The sequence below is a fragment of the Betta splendens genome, chromosome 13, assembly GCF_900634795.4.
Source record: "Betta splendens chromosome 13, fBetSpl5.4, whole genome shotgun sequence".
Lineage (NCBI taxonomy): Eukaryota > Metazoa > Chordata > Actinopteri > Anabantiformes > Osphronemidae > Betta > Betta splendens.
Genome location: NC_040893.2, coordinates 17,228,114 through 17,243,930, shown reverse-complemented (window position 1 = coordinate 17,243,930; position 15,817 = coordinate 17,228,114). Strand labels below are relative to the sequence as shown.

General features: G+C 47.1%; 1 protein-coding gene across 9 annotated transcripts in view; it reads right to left on the bottom strand.

The window, feature by feature from the left end:
- Window positions 1–51: 51 nt before the first annotated feature.
- frya (furry homolog a (Drosophila)) overlaps window positions 52–15,817 on the bottom strand; it is a 30,827-nt gene continuing 15,061 nt past the window's right edge. For 3 of the 9 annotated variants that reach the window (XM_029170282.3, XM_055513823.1, XM_055513822.1), the window contains exons 24-62: window positions 15,703–15,760; window positions 15,530–15,621; window positions 15,273–15,445; window positions 14,747–14,907; window positions 14,246–14,356; window positions 13,906–14,060; window positions 13,609–13,711; window positions 13,358–13,529; window positions 12,707–12,963; window positions 12,490–12,636; window positions 12,221–12,389; window positions 12,043–12,133; window positions 11,873–11,955; window positions 11,376–11,526; window positions 11,194–11,297; window positions 10,882–11,067; window positions 10,277–10,475; window positions 9,973–10,094; window positions 9,705–9,892; window positions 9,518–9,612; window positions 8,853–9,433; window positions 8,664–8,761; window positions 8,409–8,579; window positions 8,188–8,328; window positions 7,683–7,862; window positions 6,871–7,035; window positions 6,677–6,751; window positions 6,427–6,597; window positions 4,989–5,189; window positions 4,463–4,606; window positions 3,590–3,741; window positions 3,297–3,504; window positions 2,982–3,131; window positions 2,798–2,896; window positions 2,640–2,723; window positions 2,002–2,019; window positions 1,747–1,857; window positions 1,460–1,650; window positions 52–1,381 (exon numbers count right to left, since the gene is read on the bottom strand). In XM_029170282.3, coding sequence (XP_029026115.1) covers window positions 1,123–1,381; window positions 1,460–1,650; window positions 1,747–1,857; window positions 2,002–2,019; window positions 2,640–2,723; window positions 2,798–2,896; window positions 2,982–3,131; window positions 3,297–3,504; window positions 3,590–3,741; window positions 4,463–4,606; window positions 4,989–5,189; window positions 6,427–6,597; window positions 6,677–6,751; window positions 6,871–7,035; window positions 7,683–7,862; window positions 8,188–8,328; window positions 8,409–8,579; window positions 8,664–8,761; window positions 8,853–9,433; window positions 9,518–9,612; window positions 9,705–9,892; window positions 9,973–10,094; window positions 10,277–10,475; window positions 10,882–11,067; window positions 11,194–11,297; window positions 11,376–11,526; window positions 11,873–11,955; window positions 12,043–12,133; window positions 12,221–12,389; window positions 12,490–12,636; window positions 12,707–12,963; window positions 13,358–13,529; window positions 13,609–13,711; window positions 13,906–14,060; window positions 14,246–14,356; window positions 14,747–14,907; window positions 15,273–15,445; window positions 15,530–15,621; window positions 15,703–15,760 — 6,016 coding nt within the window. In that variant the 3' untranslated portion in view covers window positions 52–1,122. The other 6 variants (XM_055513820.1, XM_029170286.3, XM_055513825.1 and 3 more) reach the window with 4 other exon arrangements.

Sequence of the window (15,817 nt, the reverse complement as noted above, 5' to 3'; positions counted from 1 at the left end):
ACACCAAATGTATTGAACATAATAATAATAATCCCCAAATGAAAACGAACATAATAAATGTAAGTTTTATTTCGCACTGGTACAGATACAGAACCCAAAGTACAGTACATTGCAAAGGCAGTAGTATTTACAAAGCCAAAGGCTACGCCAACAGTTTTACATGTTGCTATTGCTTTCACTCTACAGACTGTTTAGTTAATAAAAATACAATCTTATCTGAATGTCTCCATTGCACTATGTACAATTATTCAGTTAAAATAGTTTCTGTATCTGTTCATAAACACTACTATTACACTTTATAGTGCACAGAATTTGCAAGCTTGGCATGTTTAAAAGATAAAACAAAATAGTTATTTTCTTTAAATCTAGCCTGATACAAACATATTTCTTTTGCAAATAATATAAATAAATCTCCTAATATTTTCTAAAAGCTGCACAGTTAAAGGTACAGTAAGATGTTTTGAGTAACAGATAACCCACACAGCAGCATGTAGGTTCAGGAGACAGTAGATTTGCAGCATGTCATGTATAGTTTTAATGCGAACAACTTTCATTAATCCATTTCCATGTTTCCATCGGCGATGATGGTCAGCTTTAATCTCACACACACCCACACATAACACACCCCACACACACACCCACACAAACACGCCCACACACAAAAGACCCACTATATATAAAAATGAAGTCTCCCTTTCCTTAGTAATAATGTTCAGGTTTTCCAATGCTGTGATATTAAAATACATTCTTTTAAGATACAGTAAGATCTTCCACTTCTGTGAAGGATTGCACACTTTCCCTTGAAATTTTAAAAGACAACTGAAAGAGAATCGCTTAGCTTTGGTATATCATCCTTTAAAGTGAAAGTTGGTGACCTCAGTAGCATGTAGTTGCCTTGTGACCTTTTTTATAATTAGTGCAATAAAAGCTATATGGAACGGACATGTGACCCATGTGTCTCTAAACAGTATTGCTTCGCATTTGAATATTGGACTCTGACATTTTGATAAGTTCAAGAAGGAGAAGCACAAAACGGTGGTTCTGGTTATTCCTATTACAGAGACAAGTTCTTGTGAACAACTGTGATTTTAGCAGCAACTGCAGACGGGACTAGACATAGCATCAGAGAGTCGAGCCTGAAACTCTGGAGTCTGGAAGGAAAGCTGTCATGGCTTTGTAACCCCGCGCTCGTCGAATCATGTCCCGAATCTCTCCGTTAAGTTCCATGAGTTTGACAGAGATTTCTGTCAGGTCCTGCTTTGAGCCCACTAGAGCAAAGGTTCCGGTTTGACCCAGAGTTTGATGTCTGAAGTAGATATTCAGCAAAGTCTGGACCTCATCCTCGGGGTGGCTGCCAAAGATGTCGTTAGGCCACAGTGTTCTGCAATTAAGAAAGAGCACATTATTCACTGGCTCCAATCTCCTCATTTATAAAGAAACAACAGTTCTTTCTTCTCACCTGCACTCACGAATATAGCGGATGGCCCCTGGGAAGTCATTGTTCCTCAGCCCCTCCAGGACGGCCTGCACCGCAGCCTCAGAGGAGCTGAAGGTGGGCTCAGCGACAGAGAACTCATCGTGCATCAGCGAAGCTGCTGCTCCCCTCAGGTTGCTTTTCAAATCGTTCAGCTCTCTGGACATATTTGTCAGCTGAACATGTAGAAGGACACACGTTATTGCACAGACATATGGGTTAGAGCCCAGCTACATTAGATGACAAGCAAACACGTGACGTAGTGTTCCTACCGCGGGTATGGAACTGATGGCATGGACCTGTTCGATCAGCTTACAGTATGACTGAAAAAGCAGTAACAGCTGAAAGTGGAGTTTGTAGAGTCGTTGACAGAGCTCCAGTTGCTGAAAGTAACAAAAAATTGGTCATAAGCAAATACCTACATAACAAATGATGCATACAGTACAAAAGACAGAGCTGACATTTTATATCATGAACAAAAAATGAATAGAAAACAACAACAAAGAGGAAGCATGTATCCAACTTACAGCCAGAGATTCCATTTGCTACAAAGCAAGCATGTTATAGGACAGAACAGAAGTGAGGAAAATGGAGAGAGTCAAAAGAAAGACATGCGATTTTGGTGCATGAAAAGCAACAGCACAGATGATCGTGTTCACATGCACAGAGGAGGAAAAATGCCTAATTAGAAATAAAGGAATGGCTGGTAATCCACTTTAATTGGTTAAAAAGCAACAAGCCAAGCAAATTAACCGCTGCCTTTTAATACACTCACTGGTTCAACTCGCTTTAGTGACTGAGAAACCAGACTAAACATGAGGTGAGTGTATCATTTACTGTTAGGATGTCGCTCATGCCCAGCAGAGCTGAAAAGGATCGAGATGCATGTTGCATATGAGGTAATCAGTGTGAAGTGTGGCAGCTTAAGGTTGTCAGAAACTTGATATTTAAGTAGTTTGAGAAAATGAGAGATAAGACTCACAGAGCTAGAGAATCACAGTAATCGTAGCACAGAAAGTACAGCAGGAAAGGTCAGATGTAATGAAATCCTAAGCACATTCAATATTCCAACCATTCCTACAAGAATCAATAACTATTTTTACCTACAGCATATTAATGTCATCAGCTCTGATCAAATTCCTGAGAGAAGAGTGTTTTCTTTTACCTTTTCATCATGCTCTGCTGGTTGACACGATATCACAGAACCCCCAGCGTGTTTAGGGAAGGTGGCCTTACAGTTGCTCAGCCACTAAAGGAAACAGAGGTGTAGTTAGCAAACACACAAGTCGGTGTCAGCTTTTTTACATTTTAAATTGTCCTTACATTCAGAGCTGCCTCCTTCCGGTTGTTGTAGGTATCAAGATACTCTTGAAGTTCCAACACACTGAATTTCATTTTCTCCAGCAGTCCGTAAGACATTATCTGGAAAAAGATAGTTCTTTTATTGGACTTGTTCAATTCATGTTGTATGTATCTTGTATGCCAACAAGCATTTCATGCTACTCACTGTGTCTGCATCAATGAACAGCGTTGGGCACTCAGAGCAGGAGGCCAGCATCTGAGAAGACCTGAGGAACTTCGACCCTAATCCGCTCAGCCCATCGCTGAGGTAGCTCACAGCATCGCAGGTCAAGGAACAAAACTTGGTCTGGATGTTCTGCAAAGCCAAAAGACAACACACAGAGGTTCACTGTACCAGTCAGCTTTGGTCAGGCTCATAGCTTCTATTAAGATAATGCACCAGGACACTGATTTATTTTGCTTCCAACCAGGTAATTTATCCTTTTAAATCCCTTTTTACATAGTTTTGGGTGAACAGTACCTGAAACAGTGATGAAAACACGTGGAAGGTGTAGACCGCACAGGACCCGTCTGAGTCGGACACCAGCTGGTTGATGTGGCTTCGCCAGGCCTCCTCGGCATCGTCGCACACGGCCGGCTGGAACGCTGCGAGGATGGCGGAGAAGAAGGGCGACGGTGGCGGGGACGAGCGTAGCTCCAACATGTCGTCTCTCTCCTCCTCCACCAGACTGAGGGGACATTCAGTGAAGCCACGATGCTGGCGGTGCAGCGTCCGATCAAAAGTTGTCTAATAAAGGATAAAGCTGCACAAACCTGGGTGAGCAGCCGTCGAGGTCCAGGTCTCCTTTACTGTCACCTACTGCCAAACTATCATCGCAGTGAAATTCAGAGGGAAGTTCAACGATGGAGAGAGAGACGTCGTCCTCATGCACAGCGGCGTCTTCCTCCTCTTGTGACGCCTCAGGCTAAAAGACAGAAATGCCTTATTAATGTTGGGCAAAATGTCAGCATGCCGTTAGCCTTATAGGATGCATTTATTCCTGTTATTACAGTTCAAATATCACTCATAACTAACCTTGCCTTGGGATCTATGGACACTCCTTGTGGTGTTTTCTTTTACTTTGATACGTTAAGTGAAGTGTGCATAAATGGTGCCAATTAATTATAAATGAAACACTTGCACACTCGTGTTTTTGGGACAGGCAATGTGTAAACCTTTCAAATCCCACATGCCAAGGTTTTAGTTGTTGCTTACAGCCACCCACACACAAGCACTAGGTATACACATTGCCTTAAAAAGACAGACGCAGAGCGAGAAAGGCTTTTACCCGATGCTGGCTCCAACCCCCAACATCCTCAGAGAACCTTTAGCAACATACTGGAAATTAGAGACAAACCCGAGCCCAAAGCCCAAAGCGCTGCAGCTTGTACAGTAGGTTTTAGGTCATTAACTATGAGAAAGGCTCATGCGCTACTGAAGCAAAACAATATAGAGAAGTCACAGCATCAGAGAATAAGACCTAAAACAGACTAAAACCAAAGCAAACACAACATCTAAGACGTTTCACAAGACAAGTCGCAACAGAACAGCTTCTATTTGGCAAAATTAGTAAAGAACTCTAGCATGGAGTTGCGATAGACGTTAGTGGAACCCAGAATCTCAGACACTCTGAAACCCTTATTCACCCGCTGCTTCGAGTCCTCTGGCAGTTGGACATCGAAACTAGGATTTTTGGTGTTCAGAGGAGTGGAATCGGCTGAAGTTGAATCGAAAAAGGCGGAGGAGGAGTCCGTGTGACTGATCTCAGCAGTTGGAGACAGGTTGAGGAGCTGAAAAGAAAAGCACAGTTGGAATTCTCACTAAGAAGTGCATGAGACATTTTTGAGTGACCGAACACTAAATGCAGCTTAAGATGCGGTCAGAATATTTCTCCATCACATTCCTGAACAGCCTTTAAGACAGCAGTAAAGCTGAAAAATCAGAAACATGAGAGGAGCAGGACGACAGCTGCGTGGACTTTCCATCTGCTGCCTCCATTTCACCAGACTTAAATAACAATAATACTGTAGGAGGATGATTTAGATTTAATAGATGTGCAATTATAAGTTTTATATATTATAACTGTATGTCTACCGCGATAATACCAAGCGTTGGTTCTCCTTTATTATGAATTTAATATGAAGTTATTAGGTTGCAAAGTGATGAACTTACAAGCTGTGAGTGGGAGAGGATCTGGCTGACAGTGAGGGAGTCCTCCTCTGATGATTCATCGGAGTCTTCGTGAGCGATCTTGCTGAGGCTGGGCATGCTGCTGGACAGCTGACTCTCCTCCAGGGGCTGCAGGTCGCTCCGGTCCAGGCTGTCCATGGAGCGTCTGCGCACGCCCCAGTTGAAGCTGTCCATCGTCTCCCCCTGCGACAGCAGCGGAATGGCCTCAGGTTAGCAACGCACAGTAACTTCTCTAGCGCAAACACATGCACACACATAGGATACACAAAACCATGCCGTGCAGGTGGAGGGAGGCCGCTTCCTTCAGGAGGAGAGCTAAGAACTGAAGGGATCCACTGAGTCTCATTCTCCCAGATTTGGAAACCTACCTGGAAACCACCCCATCAAAGAAACCCCAACCTACTGTACATACTGTAAGAATTGCTTCAGCACTTCCTGTTTGCTTAATTGTTGACCAGTTATACAGTTATTTCAGGCTGTGTTAAATTTTAAGCAGGCACTGGGAGAGAACTGACAGCATGTGCAACTTTAGTTTATATTTAGATTATTTCAACAGCATTCGTTTGTGTCAGATGATGGGAGTACGATCTTTAGTTTGACCAGGTGGGAAATTCTGTGGATTCTGAGGTAGAATAGATTCGATTCATGCTGTTTATCTTGTTTACCAATTAAAGGTAAGACAATAATGTGACATTTATAAGAGAGTTAAAATGTAATTTTAATCTTGATGAAAGTAAAAAAAGAGTTCATGTTCTACTCAATGGCAACATAAATATTGCATAGTACAGTAAACACAGCAGAATTAGTGTCTGTGTAACTTAAAAGGATGGTGTTAGGATGTCGTACTGTAAATAATGATTTCTGTGTAATGAGAAAAAAATCTATTGTTTACTCAAGTAAGTGAATTAACACAAAAAATCAAGCCATTCCTCAGGTTAAGTACAGTAAACCAACACACTGTGTATAAAGTTTTAAATAAATTAGAATAAATACATCACCTAACAAAACCACTAATGTTGAGTCGTGTGTTTTAATAGAATGTAAATATACGCTCAGTGAATGTCTTGCTCTCATTCAACACTGCAGATTCCTTTTCATAGACTGCACAGCATGCACACACATTAGCTCCTCTTTGCCACCTGTGTGGCTGCTCACTGAATTATCTGCACAAGCAAACACTCAAAGGACAAAGCAGAAATGTGACATGACTAAGTGACATACCTGGAGCTCCTAGATAGCGCAGGCAGAGAAAACAGAGAGAAGAAACCCCATTACATAGAGAAGGCAGAGCGGACCTGACACAGTGCAAGAGCTCCGCTTTGCGTTGCAAGCTTGAATAAGCAGCTGATCTGCGCGTACGATGGGGCGCGATCAACCTTTTTAGCCACGGATTTAAAAGGAGTGACGTCCGGTTTCCTACCTCTCCATCCTCCAGTTCTACATCCAGGAAGTCAAAGTCTCTAAAGACTCTGAACTGCTGCTCCGAGGTGGTGTCGTCCGTGTTTTCTGCTTCCCGAGTCCCATCATCTGAGGAAACCAGGCTGGGCTGATGCTCCATGAGGTCCAAGTCGCCGCAGCTTGAGAAAATCACCTGCACGAAGAAACAAAAGGAGTCAACGAACAGCGGGCAGGGAGACGTGGTAATATTAGCGCGGCTAAGTGGATCTTACCGAAGGATTCTTTGTGAGCCCCACTTCTTGTCCGCACAAAGACAGGACATTCACCAGCTTCTCCCGTGTCCTTTTCTGCAGGAACCAAGAGCAACTTAGTGTCACACCTGCTTTTAACGCATGTTCTGCATCTGCATTCATTACCTGGACAACAACGTCCGTCTTTCCCGGATGAATAAAAAAAGACTGCTCACCTGCGAAGACTGGGGCCTCTTCCAGCTGACGGGCACCAGGACGTTGGTGGACGTGGATCCAGAGGAGGTAGAGGAAGTGCTGTGGCTGACGCCCGTGGTCCTGCTCTTCACATCTTGGCCCGGAGAGCGCCGTAGGTCCTCGAACCGCCGGCCGATCACCGGCGTCTGACAGCCGGACACGTGAAACCAGAAGTCAGGACGAGCGTGAAGACCCGAAAGTCCTGCTCTGCTCCGTTAATTCATGACTCACGCGCAGACAATTCCTCGATGATCCATGTTTCAAAAAAACTGCCCACGGGCTTTTTCCCACTTCATATTCCAAACACATGGAGCAAATGGGAAATATAAACCTCTGCCCTAAAATATCTAAAAATATCCAAGTGCTTTTAGAAATAACAGCTTGTCCAATGCGTTTAAATACACACGCCGCTGGCTGTCGACTGGACAAATACAAAAGACGGCAGCGCAGAGCTGACATAATTTCCTGCCATTCATGAGCTACACAAATAGCTCCCTGTTCAGTTCCCACACATTCACCCCTCAGTCTGGATCTTTGACATCACTTTCTAGCTCTGGGCTCTCAGCTTGGCTAATTGTGTTTACCTTCAGAGCTTTCAGGCTAATCTCAATGGGTTTGGTCAAAAAGAAGTATCAACATTGAAAAACAGGGGGAGATGTTTCCTTCCCAAAAAAGCCTCAAATATTCCACACAACCTCAACAAGCGCAAGCACCACACCCTGGAAAATACAGGCACGTCGTGCTACAGGGACCTGCGAACCAGGACCCTCACACGATTAAAAGAAACTCTAACCTCAGATATGTCAAAGTGGAAGTCCAGAGTTTTCCCAGGCAGGGCCTTGGAGGAGCGCTCCCAGATGCGGCTCGTGTCTTCATACGAGAGGTCGCTCTGCAGGGACGAAGGCTGCACCAAACTGGCCGATCGAGAAACCACCAGCTTTAGGATATTTAGCGCTTCCCTCCAGTGGACGGTCTATGCGCCGCACAAACACACAAAACACACTCTGTCTTTATGTGTGTTAACGCGGTGGCGTCTGCAGAGGTCTCACAGCAGAAACATACAGAATGGGAAATGAATTCAGGAGGAGAACGAGCCTCTGTGTGAAATAGGCAGACTGTTTATAGCCCGGGTGTGTCGACAAATTCACAGACAGCTTTTCCTTTTTTTACGAAACGAAACAGGAACACTTTCACTGAGATTCACCTTAAATGTAACTTATTCATCATGAAGCAGCACATTCATTTTTAGGAAACGTTTGTACACATATTTACGCACAAATATATATTTTTGAAATCACCTGGACAAATTTCTCTATAGTCTTGAGCACCTCCATGTTGAAGGGTTTGGCTTGAATTGCACTCAGGTCCATGTGACTCAGGAGACTGTAGATGATTTGTAAAATGGTCTGCTGCATACTGGGAAGACCTTTCTCCAACAGCTGCCACAAGAGAAAACAACAGCATACTGCAGTAAAACGTACGCGTACCACAACCACAGCCCAGATGTGGCTGCACAGACCTCTGCCATGTAGGTGACGAGGTTGAGGGTGATGTCTGAGAACGCTTCGTGGAGATATCGACACACAACATCGACCCAAGAAAAGCAGTCCCGTGTGTAGGTGTGCGTCTTATACAGGGTCATGACGTGAGCAAGGTTGGAGAGCTTGGCGTTCCGCTCCTCGAGGCAAACCTGCACATAGAAATAAGGCGTAGATCAGGAATGAAGACCAGCTCTGAGAAACACAATCATACAGAAACGTGGATGGAGCCGGACCTGCGCTATCCTCTCAGCGACCTCTTGGCAGAACTGTGTGGGTCCATCGAAGTTCTGCACGAGGTGCGGCAGCAGGCAGAGAACATTCAGAGGAAAGCCTGTCGGACAGAAACCCGCAAGTTCAATTATCCACCCACTGCTTTGCTGCAGCATTCTACACTGACGTTTATCTATTGACCTCTACCTCACCTATGGCTTGTGACGTGTCCACCACAGGCACCCGGGACACGGGCGTGAGCTGGCAGAAGAGCTGGAGCGTGAGGTCGGTGGTGGGCCCCGAGGTGAAGCCCTTCAGCAGCAGCTGCTGCAGCCCGCTGAACGTGCGCCACTGCAGCTGGTTCTGCAGGTTCTCCAGCTTCTCCCTGTTCTCCTGTTTGTCCAGCGACATGTGGCCGAGCAGCTTGTTCAGCAGCCTCAGCGCCATCTGATACTCGAACTCAAAGTCCGACTCCATCAGGGACACCGCCACCCAGAAGATGGTGGCCAGCAGGTTGCTGGGGTGGTGGATGTTCGCCGGGTCCGTGGCGTTGTCCTTGGACGAGGGCGAGCTGCGGGCGTTGGCTGATAACGCGTGCTGCTCACAGGCCTGGATGCGGTCCAGCGTGGCGCTGCGAGGCGGGTCGGACCACCGGTCCGCCTGCCCGAACTTCTTGGGGACAGAGGAGCTTCTCTGGTGCCTGTTCCCCTCTTCGCGCCGCATGTTGAGCTGACCTGTGCTCTTCCTGTTGGACAGTAGCTTTAAGCTGCTCACGAAATCCGGAGACGAGGCTCTGGAAAGCACGAGGCGATAGACAGTGAGTCACAAGCTGGCTTTTGAGAAAAAAAATGCTATTACGTGATAAGAAGACACAAACCTGGTCAAAATAGCCATGAGGTCATTGTTCTTGAGACATTCGGCCAAGTTATCCACCACAGACTCCAGTGTGAGTAACACCTCCAGCACGTAACCCTTCCAATAGAGAAGCAGACACTGACGCCATTAGAGTCGCTTTGACCCTTCGACCTTTATTATTTGATGAAGGTGTAAATGTAGACACTGACCTGCACCTCTTCTCCGTGTTCACCAACCACTTCCACCAGGCGTGACAGCAGGTCGGAGACGCCGTGGGCGGAGATGGGCTGATGGAGGGCTCGAAACACCTGCAAGGAGCGGCCGGCGTAGTGACGCGACGAGCTGCACAGCGCCGTCTGCAGCGCCACGTCGCTGAGCTGCTGCTCCAGGTGGAAAACTAGCAAAAGGCCCAGAGCAGAGGGGTCAATGCGCGGCAAACGCAGCAGTGCTGGTTGAGAAGGAACAGGGAGGACCTACCGGACTTGGACTCTTTGAACACAGACACCACATGGCGCAAGAAGTTTGTGAGCTGCCCGGTGCTTTTGGAAATTTGGTTCTTAGGTGAAATGTCTTCGTGGCACCATAATGGTCCAGATGTCCTACAGAAGATAATATCACTGTAAAAACTGTACTATCCTCAGATCACCACCAGGGGGAAACGAGGAGCACAGTATTTAAACCAGGTCTATTTCTGACATCTGTTCACTGTTCAAGAGCTTGATGAAAGACGCCTCCTCTGATTTGCTGCACTAACAGGGTGATTTCATATGATCATCCGTACCTCGTGGCTAGAAACTCAATGAGTTTGTATGTCTTCTCATCCAGTTTAGAGGAGGCAGCCAGCTCCTCCACATCCTGTGGGATGTCAGGCAGGTTGCTGCTGCTTCCCCCCAGGCTCAAACTGGACGATGTGGAGGAAGAGCTGAGACCAGAGTCTGGAACGGGAGAAGCCTGGCATTCCCGCAGGAAGTCAAAACCTCCTAAACAACACAAAAAGGAGTAAATAAATGTTTCAAGACAAATGGACAAATAACACTTTGGACATTTCAAAATGTCTAGACATTTGATAAATAAACCCGACATGGGAGCTAAACCAGCCTACCAAAGCAGATGGCCCCGATTTGGGAGAATAAAAATAGCAGAATGGAATGCTTTAATCAAGACCTTTGAAGTCCTCTGTGCTCGATATTGCTTTTGGCACAGTGTCCACATATTTTCTACCCAGATAAGAAACTTATCTCTCCCCTGAAAGGAACGCTAGCAATTCCCCCCTGATGCTTTATGTTTATCTTAGCCACAAAAAAGAGGGATAGTAAAACGTGAAGCTCTGACGGAGATCCTTCATTAACATAAGAATAGCTGATAAAAGTAGGACTTCATTTTTACCAGAGGGTAAATACTCTGACTGAAGGGCTGGTTTGCAGGTGAGGGTCTTGGTGCCGTTGATCTCATGTGTCTGCAGCAAAACTGAGGCGATGGCCTGGAAGTTGCTGTTACAGGACAACTTGATGAGGAGGTGGAGAAGGAGGCGCTTGCTGTGCTCGAAGACCTCAGAACGGTAGTGATCCATGCCTGGAGAGAGGAGCAGTCTGTCTCATTTTAGGGGCTTTTGCAAATTTACACTAAAACAAGAAACATCAGAAACCAGCTATTTAAGAAGCCACAGATGAATGGTGATAGTGATGACTATCCTCTCACCCAAAAACAGGGCATGAAGCAGCAAAGGGAGGTGCATGGCCCAGTCGTCCCTCACACTGTGGTCCACCACCATCTCAGTCACGAAGACCACAGCGATATTACACCTGTAAAAACAAAAAAAAACACCTCAAATACGTCACACTTCTACATCAACCACAAGCTCATTTACCCCCGTACTGTACCTGTGCAGCGGTCCTCTGGGAGTGGTGGTCTCTGGCAAAAAGTCCACCAGCGGAGCCCAGCACCCTCCATTTCGAGGCATTGGCAGAGGATGGGGCTGGTTGGTCTCCGTGACAACGATCAGCCAGTCAGCGTAGGGAGGCAAAGGTTCACCTGTGTAGGTACAGAACACCCCTGTGTTTACCCGCGGACAACACAAAACCTGTTCCAACACTACTTTACATATATAGGGCCTTATTTTCATTGTCTAATTCAGTGCACGGGGGTGGAACCCCTGTTTTGGGGTCACTGGCAGCGCGGTGGAAGCCCTGGGCTGCACTTTTATTTCAGTGCCAGTTCTCCCAGAAGCCTTTGTCAGAGCCCCGCAGCACTGCCCATGCATTATCAATGGCAGCCCGGCCGTTTCAGTCTCACCGTCCAGGCCACACTTTGTATTCCACACTCACCAGACCGTGACATTCGCATTTCTACACAAAGCGTGCGACAGAAACACACTCACTCTTATCGTCATCGTAGGATCCTCCTGAGCTGTTACTGTAGCGCGACTCCAGCCGGTTGTGTGCACGCATTATGTGGCTAATCCTGTAGCGATGAAGACATCACAGTGGGTCTTACATTGGACAACTACCGTAACTGGTCAAAGCTTAAAGACCTTTGCGTCTGTCATACTTCTCCTCATTCTCCTTCACAGCCTTGGTGTCGTCTGTGTCTGGAAAACCCTCCCGGCCTGCAACCACAGTGTTGCTGCTGGACGTGGTGCCTAGGAATCAACCACAAATCATGAAGGAATCGGCTGATTTGCTTAAGCGGCGTCTGTTCTGTTCACTGAGGCACAGCTGGGAGTCACCTGAAGCGGCTGTGGACGCCTTGCTGGTGGCAGTGAAGCGATAGAAGGGAGGGCTGTCACAGTGTTGCACCACAGGGTTGACCGGATCGGTTTGTTGCAACTCGAACACCAGCTCCTCCATGGTTTGCGTGGTGTTGTTGCGGCACAGGAAGTTCACCACCTTCTTGATCTGAGCGAACACGCGTCGCAGAAAAGCCGTGAGAAAGCGAAGCCGAGCGGGAGAAACAGCCGCGTGGCGCTCTCCAGCCGCTCTAAATGATATAGCTTACATATGGCAGGAGGGCGGTGTCGCTGCTCACACCACACAAGCTGATGAGAAACTGCAGCGCGGTCCTCAGATTGTTGCTCCACTTGTCGCTGTCGACTAAAGCGTTCCACGCATTTTCCATCTCTGGACCAGGTAGGTTGTCTCCATACTGTCCAAGAGGATCAAAAGCTGCGTTAGCCGCCCTTAGCTTAGAGCAGTACTGTATGTTGTTTTATTACCTTTGCCGTCATGTACATGAGGTTGTTGAGAACCATAGACGTGGCTTGTAAAGAGCCCCAGCCTGAACCCTTCAGCTGGTGCGACGACTCGGTGCCGGTCGTACGACCACAAGCGCGGAAGTCTGAGGCGCACGGCGCGAAGGCCGGGAGCAGCAGGCCACTGTCCACCAGCTCGATGTTAGCGAGCCAGGGCAGGAGGTAGGTTAGCATGATCTGCCTCCCATTGGGATGAGTGGTGGGGAACCTCTGGCTAACCTCTGCAACAAGAAGAACCAGAGCAACACTAGCATCAAAATAAGATCAGCGGCCACTGTGGTGTTTTTATTCCATAAGGAAATCAAACGTATACCGTAAACGCAGTTTTACCATAATTGCCACTTTAGTCTCCATCCACATATGAATTCAACTCAATCTGGGGGAGTCCCTTGTAAGTTAAGCTCTTGGTGTTTCTGTGGTCATGGGAGCGTCTATAGATACAGTAAATGTGTGGCTAGTGGGAGAGAAAGGCTCCTTTGGAGGACGACTGAGCAGCATTTAGTGGGCAACCAAGAGAAGATGACAAGCCTGGAGGCTGAATTACCGCGGCTAACCCCGTAGCCACACTCAGCGCTAACAGCTACAAGCTACAGCTACAAGCTCCAGCACAAGCACCTGAGAACAGGGGAAGCGTGAGCTCAGGGTACATCCTGGACAGCTGGGCCGAGAGCTGGGGCAGGGAGACGCTGTACAGAGGCGGCAGCGGACCGTGGGTGCCGTACAGGATCCAGTTCGGCTTCTGCTCTGCGATCTTCTTGGAGTAAACGAGCAACCGGGCTTCAAGAATCTGCTCAAAGGGAAAGGAGACATCAGACCGGGTCTCAAGCACACACAGCGTCTCATCGAGCTCGGGTTTGGTTTCCCACCTGCATTAGCTGCATTGAAATCTCGTAGATTTCTCTGTTGGTGTCTGATGCCTTGAACAGCACCAGGTTCAGCAGAGTCACTAAATCACTTGGGTAGTTTCTGCTAATCAGGAAAGAAAAACTCTGAAAAAATACTCAGAACGATGTATTCAAAAGTGCACAGGAATAAACTGTGCATGTTGCACACAAACTGGCTGGTCAGATAACTTTAACCAGGATGATAGAGAACCTTTAAATGAGTTCAAATGAGACTGAATTGCCCCTTTCTTTGTGCACAGCTGATGTTGGATCTCGTACCTGCTCCCACACACTGTAGCGATGGCTTTAAAGCAGCCTGAGGCGAGTTGGCAGGTTCCAGTGTAGCAGCGATCCACAGCCCAGTTGAAGAGATTGGCCTGGTCGGCATTGAGCTCCAGGAGAAGGATGACGACTTCACAGCCAAGCTGATGGACCTGAGACAAAACGGCTCAACGTCTATACATATGTCATGGAAGAAATACACATGCAGGCAATTTGGTTTTGAACTGGGATAGAAGATGATATTGGGCACAAAAATGTCTTTTACTATTATAATAGTGTGCATCAATGTGGGCTTTCTGGGCCCATGCAACCTGGTGGCAAAGCATGGGCCACGTACCCGCTGATCCTGACAGGCCAGTATGTTATCCAGCCACTTGTAGAGGTAGCCGTCTGGAGAGAGGCCGACGTTATCAAAGACGGGCCCACAGCACAGAACAGCAGACATGGCCTGAAAGAGCAAACCACAGCCGTCACGGATCAGACTGAGCACCTTCTAAACATCTGACTTTGCAGCACTGTTGCTAAATAAGGTAACACTTTGCATAACTCAGTTCCCAGAATGTAGTATAGTTTAACTGTAGTGCTCATGCTTTTCAAACCACAGTGTCTGTCATTTCCTGAGACCTAAATATAGACGTAAGAAGAGAAAGAAAGGTCTAACTTTGGTGAACTTTCTGGATGGAGGATTTAAATAGACATGAATATTATATTTTACTGTGTCATTCTACAGTGAAAGGAACAATTATTCTGCACTTTCCATTCATGGAAACACATCTGTCTTCCACAGTAATAATACGGTTGAGATTGTTTTGAGGTCAATAAAAACAACAGCGTTTACCTTCAGTGCACAGTATTGATATCTGGTAATCTGGTGGTTCCGGTTACTGTAGCGGTCCAGAGGGGTGAACATGATGCTGAACGGCCCGGCCCACTGACTGAAGAGGATGAAGAGGTGATGCCGCAGGCTTTGCTGTGGAAACAGGAAGCGTCTGTGGTGCACTGAGGATAGAGGTGAAACACAGACTCAGAACAGCTTCACCCTTTAAGACAGCAATGCCATAGGTGTAAATACAAGTTCACGTATATGTAAAAATGGACTTCTGGTAAAACACAAGATTTGTTAATCCTTCATTCTTCCAACCCACAGTGGGTTCAATGGGGACGTTTGAATGCTTGGCAACCATGACTCATCACCTGTTCTGGCCTGCTCTGTCTCTAAGCCGTCTATCTTTGGCTCCATTACTCTTGGGCTACATCCAAATCTTGATCAATGTGCTGAGATAACCCCAGACAAATGCAATGCCTTATATAACGAGGAAGCACAGAATCTTTAGTCGTTCCTCTCTGTCTGAGCCGAACGCTACCTGGTACACATTGGATGAGGTTGGCCACCATGGCGCTGAAGTGAGCTCTGATGTCCTTCAGGACTTCAGCATCCTTGTCATTCTCTGCTTCCAGCAGCATCCGGGTGAGGTCCACGTACTCCAGGAACAGGGCACCCATGGCGAGGGTGTCGCGCTCCAGCGCTCCGCTCGTGCTGTGGACAGACAGAGGGGCTGATGGACGGGTGAACGGCCACCGGCGGCTGCTGTGGGGGCTCCTCCGCAGACACTGCACAAACCTGTCGCTGATGACGCCGGCATCCGCCAGCAGCTCAAAAATCCGCAGCAGCTGCAGCCGCAGGAGGTCTCGCCGCTCGCGTCGCTTTTTGTTCTACAAATCGAGAAAACGAATCGTTAAAGGCAGATGTCGTAGTAAACAGCGTGGCGAGTTCGTGTGACGTGATCCACAAACCTCAGGTCTCCGCTCCAGCGCCTCCTTCATTAGGGGGTGGAGCTCCTCCACAAGTTCCCTGTGTACAGTGACATTAGGTTAAGTGTTAAATGCCCTATTGCACGTCCAGAGTCAA